Source organism: Eleutherodactylus coqui, chromosome 4 (genome assembly GCF_035609145.1).
Source record: "Eleutherodactylus coqui strain aEleCoq1 chromosome 4, aEleCoq1.hap1, whole genome shotgun sequence".
Taxonomy (NCBI): domain Eukaryota; kingdom Metazoa; phylum Chordata; class Amphibia; order Anura; family Eleutherodactylidae; genus Eleutherodactylus; species Eleutherodactylus coqui.
In genome coordinates this window covers 118,037,556-118,060,868 of record NC_089840.1, presented here as the reverse complement: position 1 = coordinate 118,060,868, position 23,313 = coordinate 118,037,556, and the positions used below count along the sequence as shown (strand labels likewise).

General features: G+C 39.5%; 1 protein-coding gene across 2 annotated transcripts in view; it reads left to right on the top strand.

The window, feature by feature from the left end:
- The first annotated feature begins 3,912 nt into the window (after window positions 1-3,912).
- Window positions 3,913-23,313, top strand: part of KCND3 (potassium voltage-gated channel subfamily D member 3) — a 412,167-nt gene continuing 392,766 nt past the window's right edge. For both annotated transcript variants that reach the window (XM_066598663.1, XM_066598662.1), the window contains exon 1: window positions 3,913-5,051. In XM_066598663.1, coding sequence (XP_066454760.1) covers window positions 3,946-5,051 — 1,106 coding nt within the window. In that variant the 5' untranslated portion in view covers window positions 3,913-3,945. The remainder of the gene's footprint in view (window positions 5,052-23,313) is intronic.

The window sequence follows — 23,313 nt, the reverse complement described above, 5'->3', positions numbered from 1 at the left end:
GCCAGGGACTGGGGTGGGAATGAATTCACTCCTCTGACCCCTGTGTAAGAGCTGCATAGTGACCTCCGCTCCGGCCCCAGTGTATCCTGGTAGGCCCTAATTGAAAACCATTACATAACAGGAGCTTAGTTGTGGAGGGTGCAGCGATTATTTCAAATATCCCACTAGAAGCAGGCATGTGGAGCGATTGGTTTGTTCGGGGAATAAGCCTGATTGGGCAGGAGGGCTAAGGGGCGGGAGTGTGGAGTGATCAGTTGTGACATAGGTGGCTGGGAACACAGTGAGGGAAGCGCTAATAATGGGAATATGGATAAGAAGGAAAGATAATGGATGGTGCTGGTCAGGGAAAACATCAAAATATGTGTGCAACTGTAAATGGTGGAGAAGGAGCCAAATGGACAGAAAAACTAGTGGGGAAGCTTATGAGCAGTATATGATAGGAAGAAAGGAAGGAAGGAACAGATGTATAGAGAGACCTGTAGGCTTTTTTGTATTAGATATCTGCTCCAAATACAAAGTGACACTCTGAATAATCACCTAAGCCTGGTTGCACACAGATGGATTTGCATTGCAGAATCCACAGTCGGCGTCCGCACTACGGGTCCGCAGCAAATACGATATGGAACATGCTATTGAAAAGTGCTGCAATGGAAGCTGTCCGACCCGTGGCCCATCCACAATTAACATTCCGGATATGTCGCGGGTACCCATGTCATAGCCTAGCGATTGGGTGGGAAAAGAAACATTAAATAAAAAATCTGTACTGTATGGTGGCTTGTCAGGTCCATCCGCAATACAGATTAAGAAGAAAAGAGGCAGGTACGTGGGGCAACGGTCAGGGCTGGATTCCTCTATGGGCTCCCGCATGCGGAATTCAACCTGTCTGTGTACAACTGGCCTCACCAAACAGATTTAGACGTTCACAACAAACATTTTTCCAAACATTTTATGTTTGCATAGTGAACATCGGGTCAATCTAGTATATAGGTAAAAAAGGAATTTCTATTTTGTAAGTTGTTCAAAAAGTGTATGCTCCCTGGGTTCGCTGTTCAGAATGAGATTACTCTTCTGAATCTGTATTAACACAATTAAAGAAGCTATGTTTCCTGAAGAATCTGCTTCGATGTCATTGAATCACACCACAATACCACAATAAAAAAAAAAAATCACATTCTACAATGCAAATACACACACATAATTGTACTACGCTGTATTACATCGTATTACAATTAACAAACAACCCCTGAAGCATTAAGGGTTAATGCACCATATAAAACACATAAAGTGCTACAACAGTCCAGAGGGTCTCTCCTCACTCTTATAATCTTTTTTTGGTATCCAGATATAATACCTTAGCATTTCTTAGGGGTATATATATTAAGAGATCAATAATAAAGAAGAGAGCTGAGAAGGAACTGATACTGTACAGAACAATCATGTACAGAAAAAGTAATATTGGAGGAAAAACAATATATTAATAAGCCCTCGGTAGAAACAGAGAATGTATGAGAAGCAGCAAAAGGAGAATATGGAGGTGCATGAAACACACATGTTTTATGCAGTGAAACAAATCTACTTGGATAAAAGTAAATTAAGTACATTTTTAGCTAAGATTAACGCTGTGTTAAGCCATATTTGAGAACAAATGACAAGACCACCTTGCCTCACCCTCCGTATTCACCCGATCTCGTTCCATGCGATTTTTTCTTCATACCGGTAAGTGCTTTGAGCAGCGAAAAAGGAAATAATAAAATTTCACAGCTGCATGTATGAATCAACCATCACAAAATAGGCCCAAAACCTGAACAACTTGCTAAAAACAATCACTGGAGCCGAACACAACCTTTCCCAACAAGGTCGGCTGGCATATCGCCTCAGGCACATCTCACACATGTGCTTTTTACCATGATTAATGTGGCGTTTTGAATGCTGTGTTAATTGCAGTATAACGCTCCCATTCAAATCAATGGAGCCTCACAAACATACATCCGATCGCAGCGCTAAACGGCACTTTCCAGTGCTGCGATTTTCAAACGCTGTCTGCTCTATCTTTAGCTGTTTAGTGCACCTGATCACCCATCACAATAATGAGGTGCGCTAAAAAACATGCTGTTGTCCACAGCGTGATTGAAATCGAGGCACTTTGCCACGTTTATGTGTGAGAGGACCCTAAGGCCTTAGTCACACGGGCGTAAATACGCGCGTATATACGCGCATAAAAACCCACGGGCGTTTTTACGCGCGTATATACGCACGTAAAAACGCACCTACAAAAGATAGAACATATTGGTGGCAATGGACATGGTCACGCGTTTTTTTTACGCGCGTATATACGCGAGTATATACGCGCGTATATACGCGCGTATTTACGCCCGTGTGACTAAGGCCTAAGAAGGGTTTTCGCAGACATCCACCTAGCAAAAGAACCCTGTACTAGTAACTCCCTGCCCACCAGAAGAGGATTCCCGTTTCTTTTTGGTATCCTCCCATATGTTTGTATATACAGTATATATATATAGAGTTTAGAAGTATGAATTAAAGCAGCAAAAATGCAGTCCTAAGCTCTCGCTCATGGCCTGAAGGTTGCAAGTTCAATCTCTACGTGGTTCAGGTAGCTGGCTCAAGGTTGATTCAGCCTTCCATCCTTCCGGGGTCAGTAATATGAGTACACAGCTTGGGGGAGGGGGAGGGTTATAAATAAATTACCTGAAAGCGCTGCGGAATAATTTGGCGCTATACAAATAACAAGATATATTTTACTTTTTTATATTTGTATGATGTCCAATAGCTGCCATTGGAGCTAACATGGGACTGTTCAATTAAAATACTTTATCTGCATCTATAAATGGACAGCTTCGTGGAGGCAGTTTTCTAGCCTGGGGTGAAAGCTAGAATAATTTTCTATATTACTCTAGTGCTTGGCGGTAGAATCAAAGTTGAGAAAATTAGTTTTAGTTTTCTAAAGTGTAAGTTCTGAACTGAGCAATCTAGAAATTAAATGAGCTCAAGTGTATTTGTATTAGAACTTTGCCTAAAGAGAGACCAAGTCATATTAAGGATATGTTCCATATCACAGTTTTCCTGGAAAATTCAATTCAGAACTTTAACATTCACAGATTACTCATTTTAGACATTCTTGCATAAACTATGCCCTGGGTTGTCTAATATACAAAAAGGGTTCGCTCTTCCTAATTCTTCCCAGTATAGATAAACAGCCTCTCTCTTAACACTCTAAAGGACTATATATGGCAAGTTATCCATGGCATTCTTATATCAAATGTGTGGTTTACCACTATTCCTATAATAACGTACAATCAATTAAAAGGATGTCAAAACATATGTAAAATGTGCCGCCACATCTGAAGAGATGGCCCATTGGCATTTACTTTGGATCTAGTCTCATTTCTTTAGATCCTATTTGCATTGTAAATTTGAGCAGTGTGAACAAGCATTGCTTAAAATGCTTCATTATTAAGGTTATATTGCAATATAATGGTCTATGGTGTCGTTTAAGCGCTATTGGAACATTTGTGTTAACAAAGCATATTATTCCATTATCTTCTGGAGATTTTAATCAATAGTAGATTATTTAAAAGCAAGACTTATTGGCTATCTAAGATTCTTGGAAATTAACAGAATAAATCAATATTTTCAGGGTCAACTACAAAAATATTCTTGTGCACATATTAAGAACTGACAATTTGGAAGGTTAAGCGGAGAATAATGATTACCTAATTATTCTTCTGTGCTTTTATGTATGGACGTTATGTGTTTTGATATTCCCTTGTTAGACAAATTACCGAATTTTAATGTAGGTTTTGACATTTTCTTTTGTTACTTAGTGAGGTGACATTAACTTTATTAATTTTCTTCTGCAGATGGTTTTGATCTGAAAGCAAGCTGGTCTTAAAAGTACTTCAGCAGCCCATTGGACCTGGCGCCCTCATGGCTTCCGGGGTTGCAGCATGGCTGCCCTTTGCAAGGGCTGCTGCCATTGGGTGGATGCCAGTGGCCAACTGTCCCATGCCATTGGCTCCAGCTGACAAAAACAAAAGGCAAGACGAGCTCATAATACTCAATGTTAGTGGGAGGCGGTTCCAAACCTGGCGAACAACCTTGGAAAGATACCCAGACACCCTACTTGGAAGCACAGAGAAAGATTTCTTCTTCAATGAGGAGACCAAGGAATACTTTTTTGACCGCGATCCTGAAGTGTTCAGGGCTATTCTAAACTTTTACAGAACTGGCAAGCTGCACTACCCTAGGTATGAATGCATCTCTGCCTATGATGAGGAACTGGCTTTCTATGGCATATTACCTGAAATAATAGGTGATTGCTGCTATGAAGAATATAAGGACAGAAAAAGAGAGAATGCAGAAAGGCTGATGGATGACAATGAATTTGAAAACAGTCAAGAAGCCATGCCCTCCCTTAATTTACGCCAGACTATGTGGCGAGCCTTTGAAAATCCCCACACCAGCACTTTAGCCTTAGTCTTCTACTATGTGACTGGCTTCTTTATTGCAGTGTCCGTGATCACCAATGTGGTTGAGACTGTTCCCTGTGGCACTATGCCTGGAAATAAGGAGCTTCCGTGTGGTGAAAGATATCATGTAGCCTTCTTTTGTCTGGACACTGCCTGTGTCATGATTTTCACAGTTGAGTACCTCTTGAGACTTTTTGCAGCCCCAAGTCGATACAGATTCATGAGAAGTGTCATGAGTATCATCGATGTGGTAGCTATTATGCCATACTATATAGGCTTAGTCATGACCAACAATGAGGATGTGAGTGGCGCTTTTGTCACCCTTCGGGTTTTCCGGGTCTTCAGGATCTTCAAATTCTCACGCCACTCCCAGGGTTTACGGATCCTTGGGTATACCCTGAAGAGCTGTGCCTCTGAACTGGGATTCCTCCTTTTCTCACTGACAATGGCAATCATTATCTTTGCCACTGTGATGTTTTATGCGGAAAAAGGGTCATCATCTAGCAAGTTCACTAGCATTCCTGCTTCATTTTGGTATACCATTGTTACCATGACAACACTGGGGTAAGTGTTCCACTTATTATGTTCATTCAAGACAGAACGAAAGCCTCACTGTAGTCTTGGAACCCTTCATGTATTTCCTTCAGGTAGATTACCCTTTTTGTACAATGACATTTAATGACACTCCCTCGGGATTTCAAATGCATTTTCCTTTTTGCTAAGCTGCTTACATAGACATACAAAATCAATTAGAGGAGATAGGACCGAAGTAAAACAACAGATTATAATTATGCTTATTCTTTGTGTGCATTTTGCATCTACCTGCTTTCTTGATTAGGTAGTTGTTGATGAAATGAAGGTGACTTTTTATATTACGTCTTGGGAGTCAGGGAGGTCTGTGTATACATTAAACACTATGTCATTAACTTGAATGAGTGGAACAACTGGTGTGATGAAGATTATCCCATTAACCTTATATGCACAGACATTAAAATGTAACAGGAAAAATGCAGCTTTGCCTTCTGTCCTAGTGATTGGGGCTGTCTGCAGCTATGAATAATCCTTTTATGTGCAGGAAATGCTTTATACCCTTGCTTTCTGCTTACAATTTCTGGCCTCCCTCTCTTATACTGTGTTGCATATGAGTATCATCACTTGTACATATGAGTAGCTCAGGGATATCTGATCCTATTTTCAAGGCTCAGGTTTGGTTTACTTTGCATTTCCATCACAATAAAAGTAAATAATCAGTGGAAGGTTATGGATAACATATATCTTGTTGTTAATGATACATGCACACATACAAATCAGCCATGGATGTCTCGACTCTGTGGGTTTTAAAGAGGATCTGTCACTTCACTTCACTTGTTTTTTTTTTAAGTAAATACTTGTGTTCTCCATGAAATAACAATTCCAAATCATGAAGAATCTTGAGAAAAAAGTAAACAGAGGAGATCAATGGAGGCGCTGTATGGTGTAGTAATTTCGGATAACCAAAGAAGGCCGAATAGTACAATGTGAATGCCCTCGCCTGGTGGGGTTGTGCCAAATATGAACCTCATAAAAATGCTTCAGGATTGAGCTTAGCAACCAAATCAGAAATATTATTGCTAGGAGTTGCAAAACGTTACTGGTCCACCAGCTTGGTCTTTCTCCGGACTCAAAACCAGGCTATTTTTTTTACAAATAGTAAGAGAACAACTAGCTGACAGGTGCTGCTCACTAGGAGCTGACACATATATAATATACTGTATGCATCAGCTGCAAAAAAGTTCAAGAGGGACCTGGATGTCTTTCTTGAGTGATACAATATTATATGTTATACTTACTAATAACTTCAGAAGGCTCGGTGATCCAGGGATTATTCCGATTGTCAGATTAGAGTCGGAAGGAATTTTTTTTCCCTTATATGGAGAAAACTGGCTTCTACCTTATTGTTTTTTTTTGCCTTCCTCTGGATCAACACTGAGAGACTGAACTGGATGGACATATGACTTATGTTAGCCTTACATACCATGTTACTTGTGACTAGCCCCTAGCAACTGGTTGTTCTCTTGCTACATGTGAAATTGTGAGTCATGCTTTTATACCTGTACTATAAATTGGCATCTGGATGTCAATTAGGTTGGAGTAAGTTTCTATTCACTCTTAACATTATCTGATAAGTGAGGATTTAAAACAATTTAAAAAAAACAATCTGGAATTGGATAATACAAGATTTGACAAAAAAAGATATATGAACTGACAGGTCACCTTTAAAGAAGTTAGGATGTAAAGTTAGAAGGTCTTGTGTGATGCCTGTTATATCACTACAATGCCAGTAAGACAGTTACTAGAGGACTACAACTTAAATTAAAAATGTCTACTTTGTGATGAAGAAAAACATACTATGGCATCTCTTCAACCAAGCCTTTCCAATACTGTGTTTATTGAGGCAAAGATCTATTAATATATTGAGATATGTTAGTAATTACATAATAAGATGAACAGTGGCCATGTAAAAATGTAAAGCCAGATGGAAGTCATTAGAGTGATATATGTTATTTGGTTTATGTGAGTACATTGACATCATGGAAGATCCTGGTTAGCGTTGTATATGTTGGTTTAGGTTGGCTCTACTGTCTGTATTCATCATCGTTTTTTTATATCCTCTCTGGAATTCTGAAAATCTCTTGCACCTGCACTACCTCAAATGCAGCGACTTTCTAAAAAAAAAACACAATATTTGAGTCGGACATAATGATGCCATATTGTCTAAACCAAAGATTTGCAAGCTTTATATTGGGCCTTAGCCACCCAGGTGCCATCAGTAGTAAATACATCTCAAATAAGGGCACTACTAGGGTGTTACAATTTAAGCTAAATTGAGGTGCTTTAAATCTGATGCTACAAGTGGATGCAATAGTAATATGTTAATATCCTTATTTAGTTTGTGATACTTTTAATATGTTGTTTTAGGAGGTAATAGAATAAGTTAAAGGTGAAAGAAAAGGTCGTTAAGAGATGAAGAAGAGCAGGAATTGTACGTTGAAAACTAAGTGTCAAGCAAGTCTGAAATTCCTTGCTACAAGGTGTTTTTCTTGCCTTCAAGTGTTGCTATGCTTACCTGCTATACTAATGAGTGCTATTTCTGGCTGCCAGGGCTGCTTCTTAACTGTCTTCAATACGTGGCATTGAGAGGTGGTAGAATAGGTTAGCAGTGCAAGGTATGTTATGTTCACAGAAAACGAAGAGGTACAGAATTCCTACATTGCATACCGAGTCTAGAGCATGTCTACAATTCGTTGCTACAAGGTGTATTATTAGTTGACTGCGAGTGTTGCTATGCTATACTAATGAGTGCTATTTCTGGCTGCCACGGTTGCTTCTTTACTGCTGTTAAAAGAAAGATGTAATGAGAAGATTTGGGTTTGTGTGATCATTTTAAACACAGTTTTCTTAATTAAAGAAAGAGGCCATTACTCATTTCTTGCTATATCGTAAATGTATTGTATTAAGCGGAGCGGACCCTGAGGGATCATTGCTATCAGATCAATAGAGATTGACTTTTTTTTCTGTGATATCAGACAATTTTTTTTCTTCTAAAGATCACTTCTTTTAAAATAGGGCAATGGGAAACATGCCAACATATTCCTCAGAAAACTGTAGAGAGGAGCTGAGCAATACATTTTGTTATGTGACATTTGGGCTGCTCATTTCTCTTGTGCCTTCCTAACTTAGGTAGAAAGTATTCAGATGACTGATAAGATTTCGGAGAGTACATGATGTTAGGTCTCATTTTTTAGGTCTCATTTTTTTCTTTCTAATGAATTCCTTTATTCTTTTCAATCCCTAGCCCACTGCAGTTCACCAGGAAGTATTGTAATGGTTTATACTACAAAAGCAGGACTGTTATATCTCAGAATAAAACATGTCAAGAATAGAATGTAGTAAAGGGCTTACCTACAGTTTTTTTTTTCACAGTGCTCATCATATGCTGTATTGATATAAGATATTAAAAACGTATCATTAAGACTCAGGAAGAAATTAATATGGCTCTATAATTAGGATCCAGTGAAGTGATGAACCAATGTTTGCTCATTACACTCTAAATGGCTTGAATGACACCTTGAGTAACAGCTTAACACTCCAAGGAACATATGTTTAGTGATTTACCTTTACCCTAATGCCCCAGTGAGTCATATTTTTGAGAGAAGGGTTGCCATGATTGAGTTTTGCTTTGTAATAGAGTAAACTTTTCTGAAAATGGACTATGTGCCTTCAAGTCAATCACCTGGCTAATTTTTATGATCTTATGCAGTTGGGGTTACAGACACTAAATAATCTACACTCCATGGCTCTATATAGGGTTTATATTAATGTCAGTACAAAGTGAAAGCTATATTGGGATTTGGGGTTTTCTATACTGGGGCTACCCTTTCTTCCCATGACTAATTATCAGGGAGATCCTGCAAAGCTCTATACCTTTTTGATGGCAAACAAACAAAAAAGTTTTCAAGAACATTGATGGTGTCTTGCCTCATTCTATCCATATTAGATACTTTACAAAGGCATAATTTAAAGTTTTTGGAACTTGCAACAGGACCCCCACCTACAGTGTTTTCTATTTATAATACTAATGTCTTCTTGCATAGGGGTATTAGGCTGTCTTAGAGACCAAGGCCTGAGTGTGACTGCTACTTCTGCACCCCCTATAGTTAAGACCCTAATGAATTAACTGGTTCAAAAAAAAAGTATTCTTTGAATTCATATTCATATGTTAATATTTAACATAAATACAAACAGAATAATTCAAGAATGTAGAAATCTAAATATCAGTAGTAAACAAATTGTGACATTGACACTACTACTGCACCTTCAACAACAATATAGAGTAGGTAGTTGACTAAATTAACCATAAAGACAATGGACCATATTTATCAAGACTGTCTGATGGGGAAACTGTCTTTGCTGCCCATAGTAACCAATCAGAGCTCATATTTAATTTTATAACTGCTCTAATAAAATGTAAGCTGTGCTCTGATTGGTTGCTAAAGACAGCAAAAAAAGTTTTTCTTCTAGATAGTTTTGATAAATGAGACTCAAGTTGTTTTATCTGACCACATTACATACAAGATATTTTAACATCTTAGACTATATTTAGCAGGGATTAAAGGGGTTGTGAAGTTAGGAACTGTTGATGGATTGGCCATCAATAGTAAATCAGTGGTGGTCCATCAATCAGTTGTTTGCTGGGCCTCCACACTCTTTCACCCTGCTGATAGATACATTTCCAGTGCAGTGGCCCGAGTCGATATTGTAGGCCAAGTTCCTATTATAGGCCATCAATAGTTTATAACTAGATGATTCCATTATTGTTGTGAAATATTGAGTGCACCTGTGTTTCTGCTCAATATACTTGGTTACAAGTTTTTTCTTTGTACATAACCCATTTGATCAAATGTACTGTAAATGAAAACTAAGAACGTTATGGTGCTTATAGGACATGTCAGAACTAATGTCCATGTTTTTCAGTAAGTCTCATACACTGTATGAGACGGAGCTGTTTGATATTGTATAGCAGTTATGCTATGTGAATGGGGCAATACTATGCCATATTGAGTTTTGATTGTAGAATCTTTTATTGGTTTGGTTGGGTCCATTTTAGATAGAATTAAAATGTGTGAACTAAAAATCGAGGTAAACCTTTCAAATATTGAATTATTCTAACTCTGGAAAGTTTGGTAAGTACACTCCTTTATGCCACATTTACTAAACTCATTGCTTAATAATTTTATACCAAGATACTGTAATGATTACCTACATTTATCATCTGTCCATTAGTACTTTTGCATTTTTAGTGGGAACTTAGAAAGATAGCCACCACACGTTCTGGTATATCATGGGTAGAAGGTGTCCTAATTGGCATCAGTAGTTTTGGTACTATGTATGTATAAATCTTATATTTTTAAAGGAAGCCTCTATAAAAACACATACAGTATATTATACCTGGTGGAGGGCTTGATGGGGCAGTGCATGACTCGGAGATTCACAGAACACCAAATATAGAAATCCTACGTTGCCTTACAGGCCTGTTCTGGAAATCATAAAGTTTATCAGTTTTTCCTGGAGTGTTCCTTTAAGAGTTCTATAAAAGAACAGGTATTGTAATAGCTTATCATTGTAATGGAAAGGAAAACCTGTTTTTATATTGACTTCACCTCTACAACTACGGTGGATCCGCCAACTCTACTAGCCATTTAGGTACTTGCAATAAGAGTATTACTCTTTTATTGCGATGTTAATAGGTAACAGTTTTATTCGTTTATCCCAGTGTACGGTGCCATATTTATGGATGTTGTTTTGCTGCTAATGTTAAAATGAGTTAATCTAGCCTCTTTTTCTTAGTGGAAGGTTTCTCCTTATTTCCAACTCCCTTCAGCGAGGTTCACTTATAAAATGTAAAATGACTTGCAAATTTTATGTCTGTTTACAGTATCAAATCTACTATTCAGAAAATATTTAATAATTCATAAGTAACAATTCACTCTTGCTGTTGTTTTCTGCTCCTTTTGCCTCGGTGAAATCCTTTGACATGTTTTAATTTAGAGCTTTGTTGACATGAAAATGGTGGGGCTCACTTCACCTTTTTGATGGTTCTTTGCTGGAAGACATCCACCATTATAAGATATTGTATGTTTCTGATGTACGTTATATGATTTACTGTAGAACGTTCCTTTCCTATGTAACATATATAATGCTCTTAAACCCCACCTTCCATGGTAGTCACTGCTTGACAGCTTCAATCAAGTTCTACAAGTTATGTAACTATTAGGTGTCATACCAATGACAGAGATATACAGAGTCTCTATGGTTCTGTGCTTACCGTGCCATATGCTGCCTTGATATAGTACCATATTACAAGGACAATATGTCTACGGGCAAATGTCTACCTTGTACTGCTTCTGATGGAACATATCATTATTTGAAGCATGCCTGAAGGCATACAGAGCTATGATATGGCATTTTAGACCTCTGTGGTTGCCATATTATGACTCCGTATAAAACAAGGCCATAATATGGTTGTGCGCATTAGTCCTTAGAGAGCAGATTGATGTTCTTAGCCTTGGGTAAGAGAAATGTTTTTACTCACCACAAATTATGTCAAATGCTGATATTTCTCACATCTTTTTGTGCTTCTGAATATCCTACTTAAAGAACGCGTTTTCTTAAATCTTGCTCAAAAACTGGGGAAGCAGATGTGACTCCAAACTCTTTACCATCCTACGGCAATATCACAAATATCTGGGTGCTAACTAGAGGTGTGAAGTAAAAATTTAGGGCTCCAATTCAAAATCTGTGACAGAGCCCTCAACTATAAATAGCTCTTTCGAATACTATTGTTGCCTCACATTGGTCACAATCAGGAAGTGGAGCTGGGGTGATATCAGCCCAAGCCCTTGTGACCACACCTTCAGCACCTGCACCCTGCCACTCGGCCCTAGGCACCTTCACTCTAGATGTATTGCATGTTTTTATCCTCATTTACAACTTATGATTTGGAGTGAATGGAATAAACAATGTCACACAAGCTTTCCATCGACTGTACTGCCTTGTATAGAAGACTCACATGAACTTACAAGTGACAGACATGCTGTGCTACCTTCCTACTGTCACTACAAGGGGCCCCTGAGGTGGCATCTGTTGGAAATCCCTCAGTGGGCTCAGTGTATAATGTGCCCTTCTTCACATTCCTGCTACAATATCTGCAGTGTATGAACTGTTTGGCCCACAGGGAGGTGTTTCCTCTAGCCAGCCTATCAGCCATAATGAAATGTATTTATTCCGGGTCCGCCTCTACATGGGCGATGGTTATTGTCCTGCCTCAGGTGTTTGGTAAGGCAATGAACTCCTGTCAGCTAAGAACCTGTGACTATTTATACTCTATGAGGCTTATTCACTTCTACGAAATACTCTGTGATATACATTGCTCTTTCCATCTGCATTAAACATGTTCGCTATCCTCCATCTAGAGATAGACTAGGCCCCCTAGTTTTCAGACGTGGTGCCACCCCATGGACGCAATTGGCCTGCTTTTAGGCAAGGTCTGCCACACCAATGTTGGTTAGGGATAGCATTCCTATCCCTGTATTTCTATTACCATTATTTGCCCTATTTTGTGTTCCCCATGTTTAGTGATTTATTATGTCTATATTCGTTCATTGTGGACGTTAATTATATCTTGGTCTGACGTTCTGCTGACATCTGTGAGGGGGGCCGCACTTGCACCCTACACGGATGTGACAATTATGTCTTACTATGTAGCGAAATGATAGATGGGCTCCCGTGACACAAGGGCTTAGATAAGATTCAAGCTTCTTTAACGGCTTTGAATACAACCTTCTATTGCAGTTATTTAGATACACAGTGAAAGTGTATTGACTTTTTTCAGATCTGCATTCATAGGACTATAACTGGGTAGAAGCCTTAACATAAATATGTATGATTGTGTCATATAAGTAAATGGACCTTTGGATTAGTAAAAGTGTTTTCCGCTTGGAGAAATATGGCAAGAATTACTAAAGAAGTTTTTTCCGCTTGGAGAAATATGACAAGAATTACTAATAATTAGCTCTTGGCCCCCACCAATCAGTTTTATGGTATCTTGATTAAAAATGTAATAAACTAAAAAACTCTTGAAATATTTATAAGGGCTGATTTGACTATAACAATATCCAAAAAGCTTAACATTCCAGTACTAATTATCTAATGAGTGAATAATAAAGATAACTCACAAAAGCTTCATATTTTCTACATTCTGTATTTGCTCCACTACAGTGCAGAATTGTGTAATTGTATTTAATTGAGGTCCAGTCATTGCACATATCTCTCTGAAATGTCCAGTCAACCTATTTATCATCTAGATGTAATCTTTAAAAAGCATCAAAACCATATCAGAAGCGTATCAAACCTTTGGGCAATTTGCCATTTGTTAGAGCCGCTCTGCCAGTTCGGTATATAATGTCATACAGGAGCTATGGCTTTCCACCAAGCTATATTCTTAAATCACTGAATCCAAAAGAGAATCCACATTAATTTCAGCAGGATTCTGATCTCTCAAATCAACAGCTGTAGAGTCTAGATAAGTGGAATGAAACATGGATATTCAGTTTCTCAGTCTGAACATCATTCTGTGCTCTGCATCCAGTAATTGCCTTATCTCCATAAAGTCATTGCAGTCAAGTAAAAGGCTAAAATCTGCGTAAAGAATATTACAGTACCTTATCATATTAGAGCCTTTAGGAAAGAAGAAATAGCTTAATAGACATGCATGCTGACACATAAGCTGTATTATAAAATTAATGTAAGGTCTGTTTGCCGTATAATTCGTAAAACTTCACAAGTTATTCCATAATATTTCATCAGGAAAATAAACAAGAGATAATCCCCAAATCACCTGATATCAGTTTGACAGTTTTCACATGGAATCAGCTTAATGTATCCATAACATTGTAGGTAGCTGGTAAAATGAATTTACTGCATTTAATAATTGGTGCCAATTACGAAACATCTAAAGTAGAGTTTCTCAACTTTTTCAGCCTTGGGGCACCCCTGGGAAATTTCTTTTTACTTAGGAGCACCCCTACCAAAATATATTCCCAATAGACAAATTATAGCTAAAAACAAGTAAGGGCTTGTTCACAGCTGCATCAGAGCTCTGTTAGACTTTCTGTTTCTTCGTTCCATTTTTGGAGCAGAGAAGCAGAATTAATACACAATTAAATGTTTTATTTTTTCCGCATTGATTTTTATGTTTTTTTTTTTTTAAAAAATAAGCGGAAAGCTTTCAGTTTTCTTTCATTCTGTTAGGTTTTCGTTTTTTTTTTCTTTTAACAGGACAAATAGCATAGTCTTGCTCCTTTGAACCAAAAAGGAAACCTAATGGAATGGAAGCAAACTGAAATCATTGCTCCTTTTTGAAAACCCATAGTAATCAATGGGAAAGAAAATTGAAACATTTAAATCCATAGTAATTCCACTTCTCTGTCCTTAAAATGCGACAGACAGATGGAAAGCCATAACAGGCCCCTATTGCAGGTGTGAATAAGGCCCTTATTTACAACTTTTGAATCAGCAGCAGCCATGTGTGGACCTCACTACCCCTCCCCCAACAACAGTATCACCTATCCCCCCCACACACTGCACCTTATGCTACCTCCTATACTACCCCCAGGAGATTTTTGATTTCTTTCGACATAGAGAAAATCAATTACCTAAAGTTTATGTCATAAACTTTCTATCAGTGTCAGTTACATCTGGACGCTGAGGAAGATATATCCACTCTCGGATGGGGCTCCTCTCTACAAACTGCCTGTGTCAGAGACAAAGGGCATTGCAAATGGTACTTTCACCCGGTACATTCTCCACTCAGCTGCTGCTGGTGTTAAACCAGTCATGGGCAGTACTTTCGTCCATCATGTTCTTTATTGGACAGCAGTATAGGAGATGGGAAGGGGACAATGTATTTCTTCCCAACCTGGATGCTGCAGCACCCCTGGCAAGTCATCACGGCACACCAGGGTTTTGTGGCACCATGGTTGGGAATCACTGATATAAAGGCATTTGTTGAGTCGTGAGCATGTGAACATTTGGGGTGCAATATGTAATACATACAGTCGCAAAGAAGTTTCAATCTCATTTGACATTAACATTATTAAAGGGAATGTTTCATCAATGTAATTCTAGTTTCATTAATGGCTATAAGTCTGTAAAGAGAAATAACATGTTATTTAATGTCTTCACTATTTATTATTTCAGTTTTAAAAGCCTTCTTTGGAAAGCCATATTTGAGGTACGCACCTTCCTTGAATCGTCTATGCGTAGCAGGGTGTATACACTTTATGGCAGCTGAAATGAATGTGTATAAATAGAAAGAGAAATGGCAATGGCTAATCTAGGAAAATATGGAGTGTAACCCTTCCCCAGTGACCATAGCAGAGTTGTAAGGGGGTTACAGTTTATGGTAGTATGATATTGTTTTCTTTGTAATAGAGGGGTCGGGAACAGAGTAATAGAGCTGAGCAGGGAGATAAGACAGGAAGTAGTTGACAGAGGAGCTTGGCGCAGGATGGAGGTTGGAGCAGGAGTCTCTCCTGGAGTACTGTAGTGTTGCAGATACAGTCTTAAGGAAGGTTTCCTCCAGGAAAAAGAGATAAAGCAATTGAAAAGCTTGCCAAGTCTGCAGAAAGCAGCTAAGCTGTTGACAGAGGATGAAGGGAGTCTGGTTTGTGCTACAGGGTTGTAGCTACTGTCCTACAGGCAGTTTTGAACAGGGAAAGGAGTGCTGATGATTGAAGTCAGTGTCAATTGGTCCCTCCTTTCCCTCTCCTCTGAAAATGTTGATGCTATACTGCTGGACTGGAGAGAAATTGATCCCTACTCAGCTGGGCATAGAGTTGCTGCACATATCCTGGCTGATGGACCTAAAGACTGCTTAACGAGAAAAGGAAATGAGAACGAACCCATTGAAATCTATTGGTTCTATTTTCTGCGTATTGCGCAAGCAAACTTTACGCACAAATATACTCATGTGAAGGAACCCTAACCAGGCATATTTAATCATCCAGAAATGTAAGAACGGCTGAGCAGATTTTTTAAAAACATGAGGGGAAAGAATAATTTAAAGGGTTATCTGTAATGTTACATTATCAAAACTGCGTCCATACAACTGCGTACAGTTCAGTCCATTCAAGTAAACGGAGCGGAACTGCAGTGCCAGACACAGCCACATGCACGGTCAGTGCAACTACTTACTACTTATCTGTGAAGATCCAAAATGTGGAACCTCCACGAATCACAAACTGCAAAGTACAATCACAGAAATCCCCTTTAAGTGCTTGAAATCAGTTAACATCTATATTTCCCACTGTTGTCTACGGTTCTCTTTCCATTAGCATGCCATAATAACCGGCGACCTGATAGGAGGTGACTTGTTTAATTTTCAATGGAGAGTGTTTAGATGAAGAATCAGTATATGGTATGTAAGGGTGGCTTCACACCTGCACTGGGGATTCCACTTTCCTGCTCCATTTAGAGAGCAAGAAAGGGGAATCCCCGTGGCCAAAAAATTCTGTCTCTGTCTTAAACCAGACAGCGCCAGACATACCCCATTGACTATAATGGGGTCCATCCGCTTTCCGCCCAGCTTTTTGGATGGAAGAAAAAGCGCTGCATGTATTTTGAGCCGGATCTGTGACGGAAACTCCATCTGGATGTTTCAACGCAGATGTGAAACCGGCCTAATATATGTGTAATTACCATATGATTTATTATTTCTATAAAATTTTCTATCCTGGTAATAGTGTTGGCCATTACTGGCTTGAAAACACCAGTTCTAACTGTATTCTTGACAAATTAATCCAAAATATTATGCTATTAGTTGTGATCCATAAAAAAAATCTCTACTGCTAATTATCTCCTATCTGTTAACATTTCTTCCCCAGAGTGAAGATATGTATGTAAAATGTAACTTTCCATTATCTTACAAAAGCCATAAGAAGCCTATGCATTTTTTATTTATTCGAGTGTCACTGTCTAGGTGTTATCATTGGTTTTGTTGCTTGGCAACAGGATGAGGTTTTCATTTATTCCTTTGTTTGCAATCTTAAACACATGTTTTTCGCTGCATGGGAAATAGTTTTAATCTGGGATCAAAATACGGGATATTCTCAGCCCTAGTAATTTTGGTATTTTATTTGGCTTTAATTAAATATCCAGATTTTTTTTTGCTTTATTGAAGAATAACATGTTCTACTAATATAAACAGTGGCAGTTACAATGTATTAAGTTTACAATAAGTATAATAGGTGTAAGGCTGCCTTCACATCTACGTTGAAACCACTGGTTGGAAGTTTCATTGCAGATCTGGCACAAAATACCGGAAGAAATAGTCCTGCATGCAGCACTTTTGCTCCTGGTAAAATGCCGGGTAGTTGAGCAGAAACCAAATGGACACCATTATAGTCAATGGGAACCACTCAACACTGTTCAGTTCCATCATAAGGCGGATCCATTCAATCAGGAGATTCCCCTTTTCTGATCCCCAAACGGAGCACGAAAACAGAAAGCAGTTTCATAGATTTGAAATTACCAAGAATAATATTACAAAAACTACAATCCATTGAATTCTTGTGAAATTTTTCAAGACATCTTTTGTTCATAAAAACATTTTTTTTTTCATAAGAATTAATCGTATTAACCATATTATGCCATTGCACTATTATTGGGGATCGCCTGTCCATCCATCTCATCACTATTGTCTTATGGATTATTAAAAGTACTTCACTAGTTAGATTCGTATAGGGCAATGCTGCCTAGAAGACCTAGTAAACAAACTTCTGGAGTTTTTGAAACAGGGAGTCTGACTAAGTGGCTAAGTAAGTCTGTTACTTCAGTCAAAAAAGACTGAATGTCATTACAATTCCACATTTAAGTAAAAAAAAAAAGCATTAGGTGTTAAAATTCTACGTCATTGAGAGATTGGCCGTCTTCCCATGTGATGCAGTTTAGTAAGAGTTAGGTAGCATTGCAGTAATATGTAAAGTTGAATAAATGCGTTATTAGCAGCTGAAGGGACCAACAAATGGGATTCTATAGCCAGATTTTTATGTGAAGTGTATAAGATCCCATTTTATGGCTGAAAAAGTTAGTCCAGCTTCTTGCAAGAAGTTAATTGAAAACCATCAAACGATACATGTCTCTTGGGACTGCAGTGGTGTGGACCCAAAAGTTCCCATTCACCACAGCAATTGAGAAGACCGGGGCTGTGGCACCAGGAGAAGTAGAAGTCCAAAGAGTGATGTTTCTTCCAGCTTGACGGATGAAAGGGTTTACACTGAAATGTGTATCTCTTGCTGGATTTTAATTCACTTAATAAAGGAGTTGGGTGTTTCTTCCTATTGTCTTATGACTTTCATTGGAGAGTTGCGCCAAGTTACCAGCTTTTTTTTCTGCATACCTAGTCTGCCCACCATTGGTGGGTTCACCTGACTGGTAGTACGTCAGCCAACTACTTTCTATAACCCTTCTCAAGCTTGTTTGAGACCTGGGACCCAAGCCTTTGACACTTCTTTGGGTCTTCTCCACGCCTTCCTTTTTCCTACTTGCAGGAAGTTACATCACTGTACCAGCTACCTGAACAGATTAAGCATAACTCTTTTCAAAACTTCACAAATCGGGGACTACAATTAATGAACAGAAATGTTGTGGATTCCGGTTGGCAGCTTATAAATGCAAGTAAGTCATGTTTCATACTTGCCCACTTCTAGAAGAAGTTTTAGACTTCCCAAAGTTCTGGAAGACAAGCAAATCTCCAGAATACCGCAGTTACTACTTGTCTCTTCCTATTCATGCACTCCTTTCCGTTTCTGGATACCTTCACAATGAAATATCCTGACACTGGCAGCGGAGTAAGGACATTATCTATAATGACATTTGAGAGTCAGGAGTAGTGCAGGAAAGCGAAAACGTGAGCATCTGCATATCTGTTCAGAGGTCTGTATTAAAGGGGTTGTCCAGAGAACATAACAAAATTTAGAGCCCTCTGATTTAAAACGATAAAATAAGCAGTGCTGCAGTCCCACAATTCTCAAAAAGTCTCTATTGACAGCGGAAGTCATCACTTGTACTCCTGGAATCAGTGCTCACATCCTGGGCACCATGATACCCAGAGTTCTGAACGGTGACACTGTAGCCTCTGATTGGCAGGCAGCAGTCACTTGACTTCTGCTGTTTATAGAGTTTGGGTGAATTGTGGGGCTGCAGCACTGAATCACCCGGGGCTAAAAGGGTAAGTACTCCTTTGTTTTGTATGTGTATGCGTATCTAAATTGTGAAAGCTATTTTCTAACCAAACAGCCTCTTTGAGGGGATAATCTGATCATGGGTCCTGCATTTAGGGGTAATCTGGTATAGGTTCTATGTTTAAAGGGGTTGTCCCGCGCCTAAAGTGAATTTTTTTTTGCCCAGTACCCCAGTACCTGTAAAGGAATACTGCTGCCAGGTGTTATTAAAAAAAAAAAATCCCTTACCTGAATCCCCGTTCAGCAACTTTAAAAAATCTTCTTTCCAAAATGGCTGCCGCTGGTCTTCTCCCACGATGCACCACAGGTCTTCTCCCATGGTGCACTGTGGATGTTCTTCTGCTGTCTGAGCTCCATTGCCGATTCCAGCCACCTCATTGGTTTATCGGCACCATGTGACGGGGGCAGAGCTACGCGATGATGCTGAGAAGGGGGAGGAGCCAGGACGCAGCTCGTGAGCAAGGACCCTCCAGAAGGGGATTCCTTTCTGCGCAAGCGCGACTGTTCCGGCGACCAGAGAAGCAGTTTGCTCGTCGCCATGGAGACGGGGACGCCAGCACCAGGAGGGGGTAAGTGTATAACTTCAGTATGGTCAATATTTAATGCACGATGTATATTACAAAGTGCATTAATATGGCCATACAGAAGTGCATAACTGCACTTGCTTCTGCGGGACAACCCCTTTAAGGTTGGTGTGTATTAAGAGAGACTGTGGCCTGGGGTATTTATTTTAGGAGGAGTCTGGTGTACTTTGCATTTGCGGGAAATCTGGTCTGCAATCCCGGCCCAGCTGCAGGCCTACCATCCCGTCCTCCTATGATGCTCTGAGTTCTGGTCAGTAGACCGTGATTGGGCCGGGACAGTTATGAACACTTACGATATTCTGCATGTGTGAATGCGCCCATAATCCGCTCATAAAACTGGCCTTATTGTCAAATTTTAATCCTCTAATTCAGCTATGCTTTTGTAGATAACAATACACAATATGGTGACTTCCATATTTGTTAGGGTTCTTAGACCCAGATCTGTCATATGAGTGATGATTGTTGGCTTTATTGCTGATTTTCTATTCAAAAAGCATAAAATCGGGAGTCATGGTCAAGGGTGGCAGTTTTTCCAATGTAATTGGACAACTGAATATGATCAAATAATGATTTAAAATGTAAAACTCTTGATGGTTGTATACTGAATATAAGTCGTGCTACTGCATTAGTATTAATACCTACTTAGGATTAATTAGATTAGGTTTCTCAAATGATACATTTTAATGAGTTATGCTTGTAACCAAATGTGAAGATTTTCAAAGGTCTTGCTTAATTGAAAATCAAAGGATTAAAGCACCACTCGCATAGCGTGCACAATTTATAAAGTTACTTGATAGAATCCACAATTATTTATGTACCTAATGCTATCAGTACATTAAAGTAGCCCATTGGGTTATTGAGTTCCTTGAGATGCAGCAATGATTATGAATACTTATTGCTTGAGAATTATGAGGTGCTTTTAAAGAGAGATTTCTGGCTGGTTGTAAAGGTCACTTATGAAATGGAATAAATAAGGACTCACAGATAAGCTGCATTTTATAATGTCATGTACAAGTTTTAAGACAAAGCTTGCCAGTTTACAGTCAGCATAGGGGAATTTTAGGATCTTTTGATAACAGCAGCTAGTTAGGATACTTTTACATAGACCGACCAGCAGCTGACAAATCACGATTTTGACCAATAGTCATCCCATGTAGAACTCCAGTAGGGTACTGAGCGAAAAATTGCTCATTAGTCACAAGTTGTTTCATTTCAGCTCACTGAGACAAAGCAACTAATGAGCAACTTCTCGGTCAGAGTAACCAGGCAGGCGGGCAGCCAGGAGATCTCTGGCATACTCCGCCTCCATTCACTGAACGACTGTCTCTTCTGCGTGAAAGCATAGAAGTGATAGTCATTGGGATGGCTGTTGGGCGATTAAGTGCCTGCAGTCATTCCATGTAACAGTACCCTTAGATTAAAGCATGCTGAGTGTTCACAGAATTAGAGATGTATAAGATAAAGTAGTGATCATGGGAGTGGACATTGTTCTGGACTTTCTGCTCTAAAACCATAGAAGAATACAATGAAGCACCTGTCTAACACCTAAATGGCTGTTTCCATAGAATAGATTGTATTCAGCTATACAGCAAATGCAAAAGAGATGGACCACAATTTTAGCATCCCATCAACAGAATATGGTGCTAAGTGTCCAGAAAGGTTGCTAATCTTATCAGTATAGAGCAGTGCTTTACAACCTTTTTAAGCCTTAGGGTATCCCTGGGTAAAACATTTTACTGTAGGGCACCCCTACCAAAAAAGGGGTGTGGTCAAGGGGCATGATGAGGTGTGTAGCTTATTATGACATATGATTTTACCTTTGTTATTCCAGTGGCTTCTACAGTAATAGTGTCCATCGTAGTGGTGTCAGTAATAGTAGTGCCCCTCTCAGTGGCCCCAGTAGTAGTAATGGTCCTTCCTTTAGTGGCCCCTGCAGTAAGAGTGTGTCACAGATGCCCCTTAAATAACCTGGCCTCAAGGCCTTTGATGCACCCATAGTGCCTGTAACAGACACCTACATCTTCTTTCATATGCTCCCATAGTGCCTGGCTACCATTGATGCTCCAAGACGGCCCCAACCTCAAATTCACCTATGGTGCCTGCCTCAGATTCACCCATAGTGTCAGTCTAATATGCCATAATAATTTGCCCCTTCCCCCTCTCCAAACAACAATGTATACACCTTCCACCCATGATATCACTCACCATTCCCCAAGTAACCACCACTGCTGCCTCCTCTAGTGGCCCAAGGTGAGGAGGTAATAGATTTATTTTAACAAAAGACAATCAATTACCTCCATACATAACATTCCTTATGGCCACTTACTAGGGCTGGTCCCTGGAATGTGAAAACTCTGCCTGTATGTAGTCTCTGCAAATACTGCATCACACAATATTGCAGGTGGTGCTTCCCCCAAGTGCCTTCCACAGACTCAGCTGTCATTGTAGAACAGCAGGTGCCTTCTGCTAATATTGAAGCTAAGACAGCCATTGGTGGAACTTCTACTGTCGTGATCTGCTGTCGGCAGTGAGATAGAGCAGTGGAAGAGGGGAAATCTTAATGGTGGCTGATTCATTCCCAGCCTGAGAGCTGTGGCACCCCGGTGGGTTCTCACGGCACACAATGGTGTCATAGCACCCTGGTTGAGAATTAGTGGTGTAGAGTGAGACCTACAGTAAGTGTATGCATAACATTTCAGTCTGTATGGTAGTCTAAAAATGTGTTAAAAGAGGTAACTGTTATGACAAATCAACTGACTTATACTTTGTAGTATCTTGTGCTCTTGTGCTGCCAAAACAGCTCTGACCCATCAAGCATGGACTCCACAAGACCTTCAAAGTTGTCCATTGGTATCCGGCATGGAGCAGAATTATTTTTCCAGCTTATCCTACATTTACTTGATTGGATTGAGACCAGGGAAATCTTGAGACCAAGTCAACACCTGGAATTCTTTGTCATGTTTTTCAGTCATTCATGAACAATTTTTGCAGTGTGGCAGGGTGCATTATCCTGAGGAAAGAGGCCACTGCCAATGGTAGTAAGGTTACCATTAGGGTGCATCCCTGATCTGCAGCAATGTTTAGGTAGATGTTATGTATCAAAGTAACAGCCAAATGAATACTAGGACCCAAGGTTTCTCAGCAGAATATTGTCCAGAGCATCCCACTACCTCATGGGAATGAAGCCTAAGGCCAGCCCACTAGCGCATATACGCCGTGTTTTCACGCCTATACGGTACCCATGCGAAGCATTAGTTTCCAATGCAGCCGTTCACACTGGCGGATATGCGGCGTGTAAATACACAGGCAGCGTGAAAAATAGAACATATACGCCTCCAGCGCATATACGCTCAGCCAAAAGATAGTTCTGGACGTATGTTTTGGCCAATATATGCCGGCGGG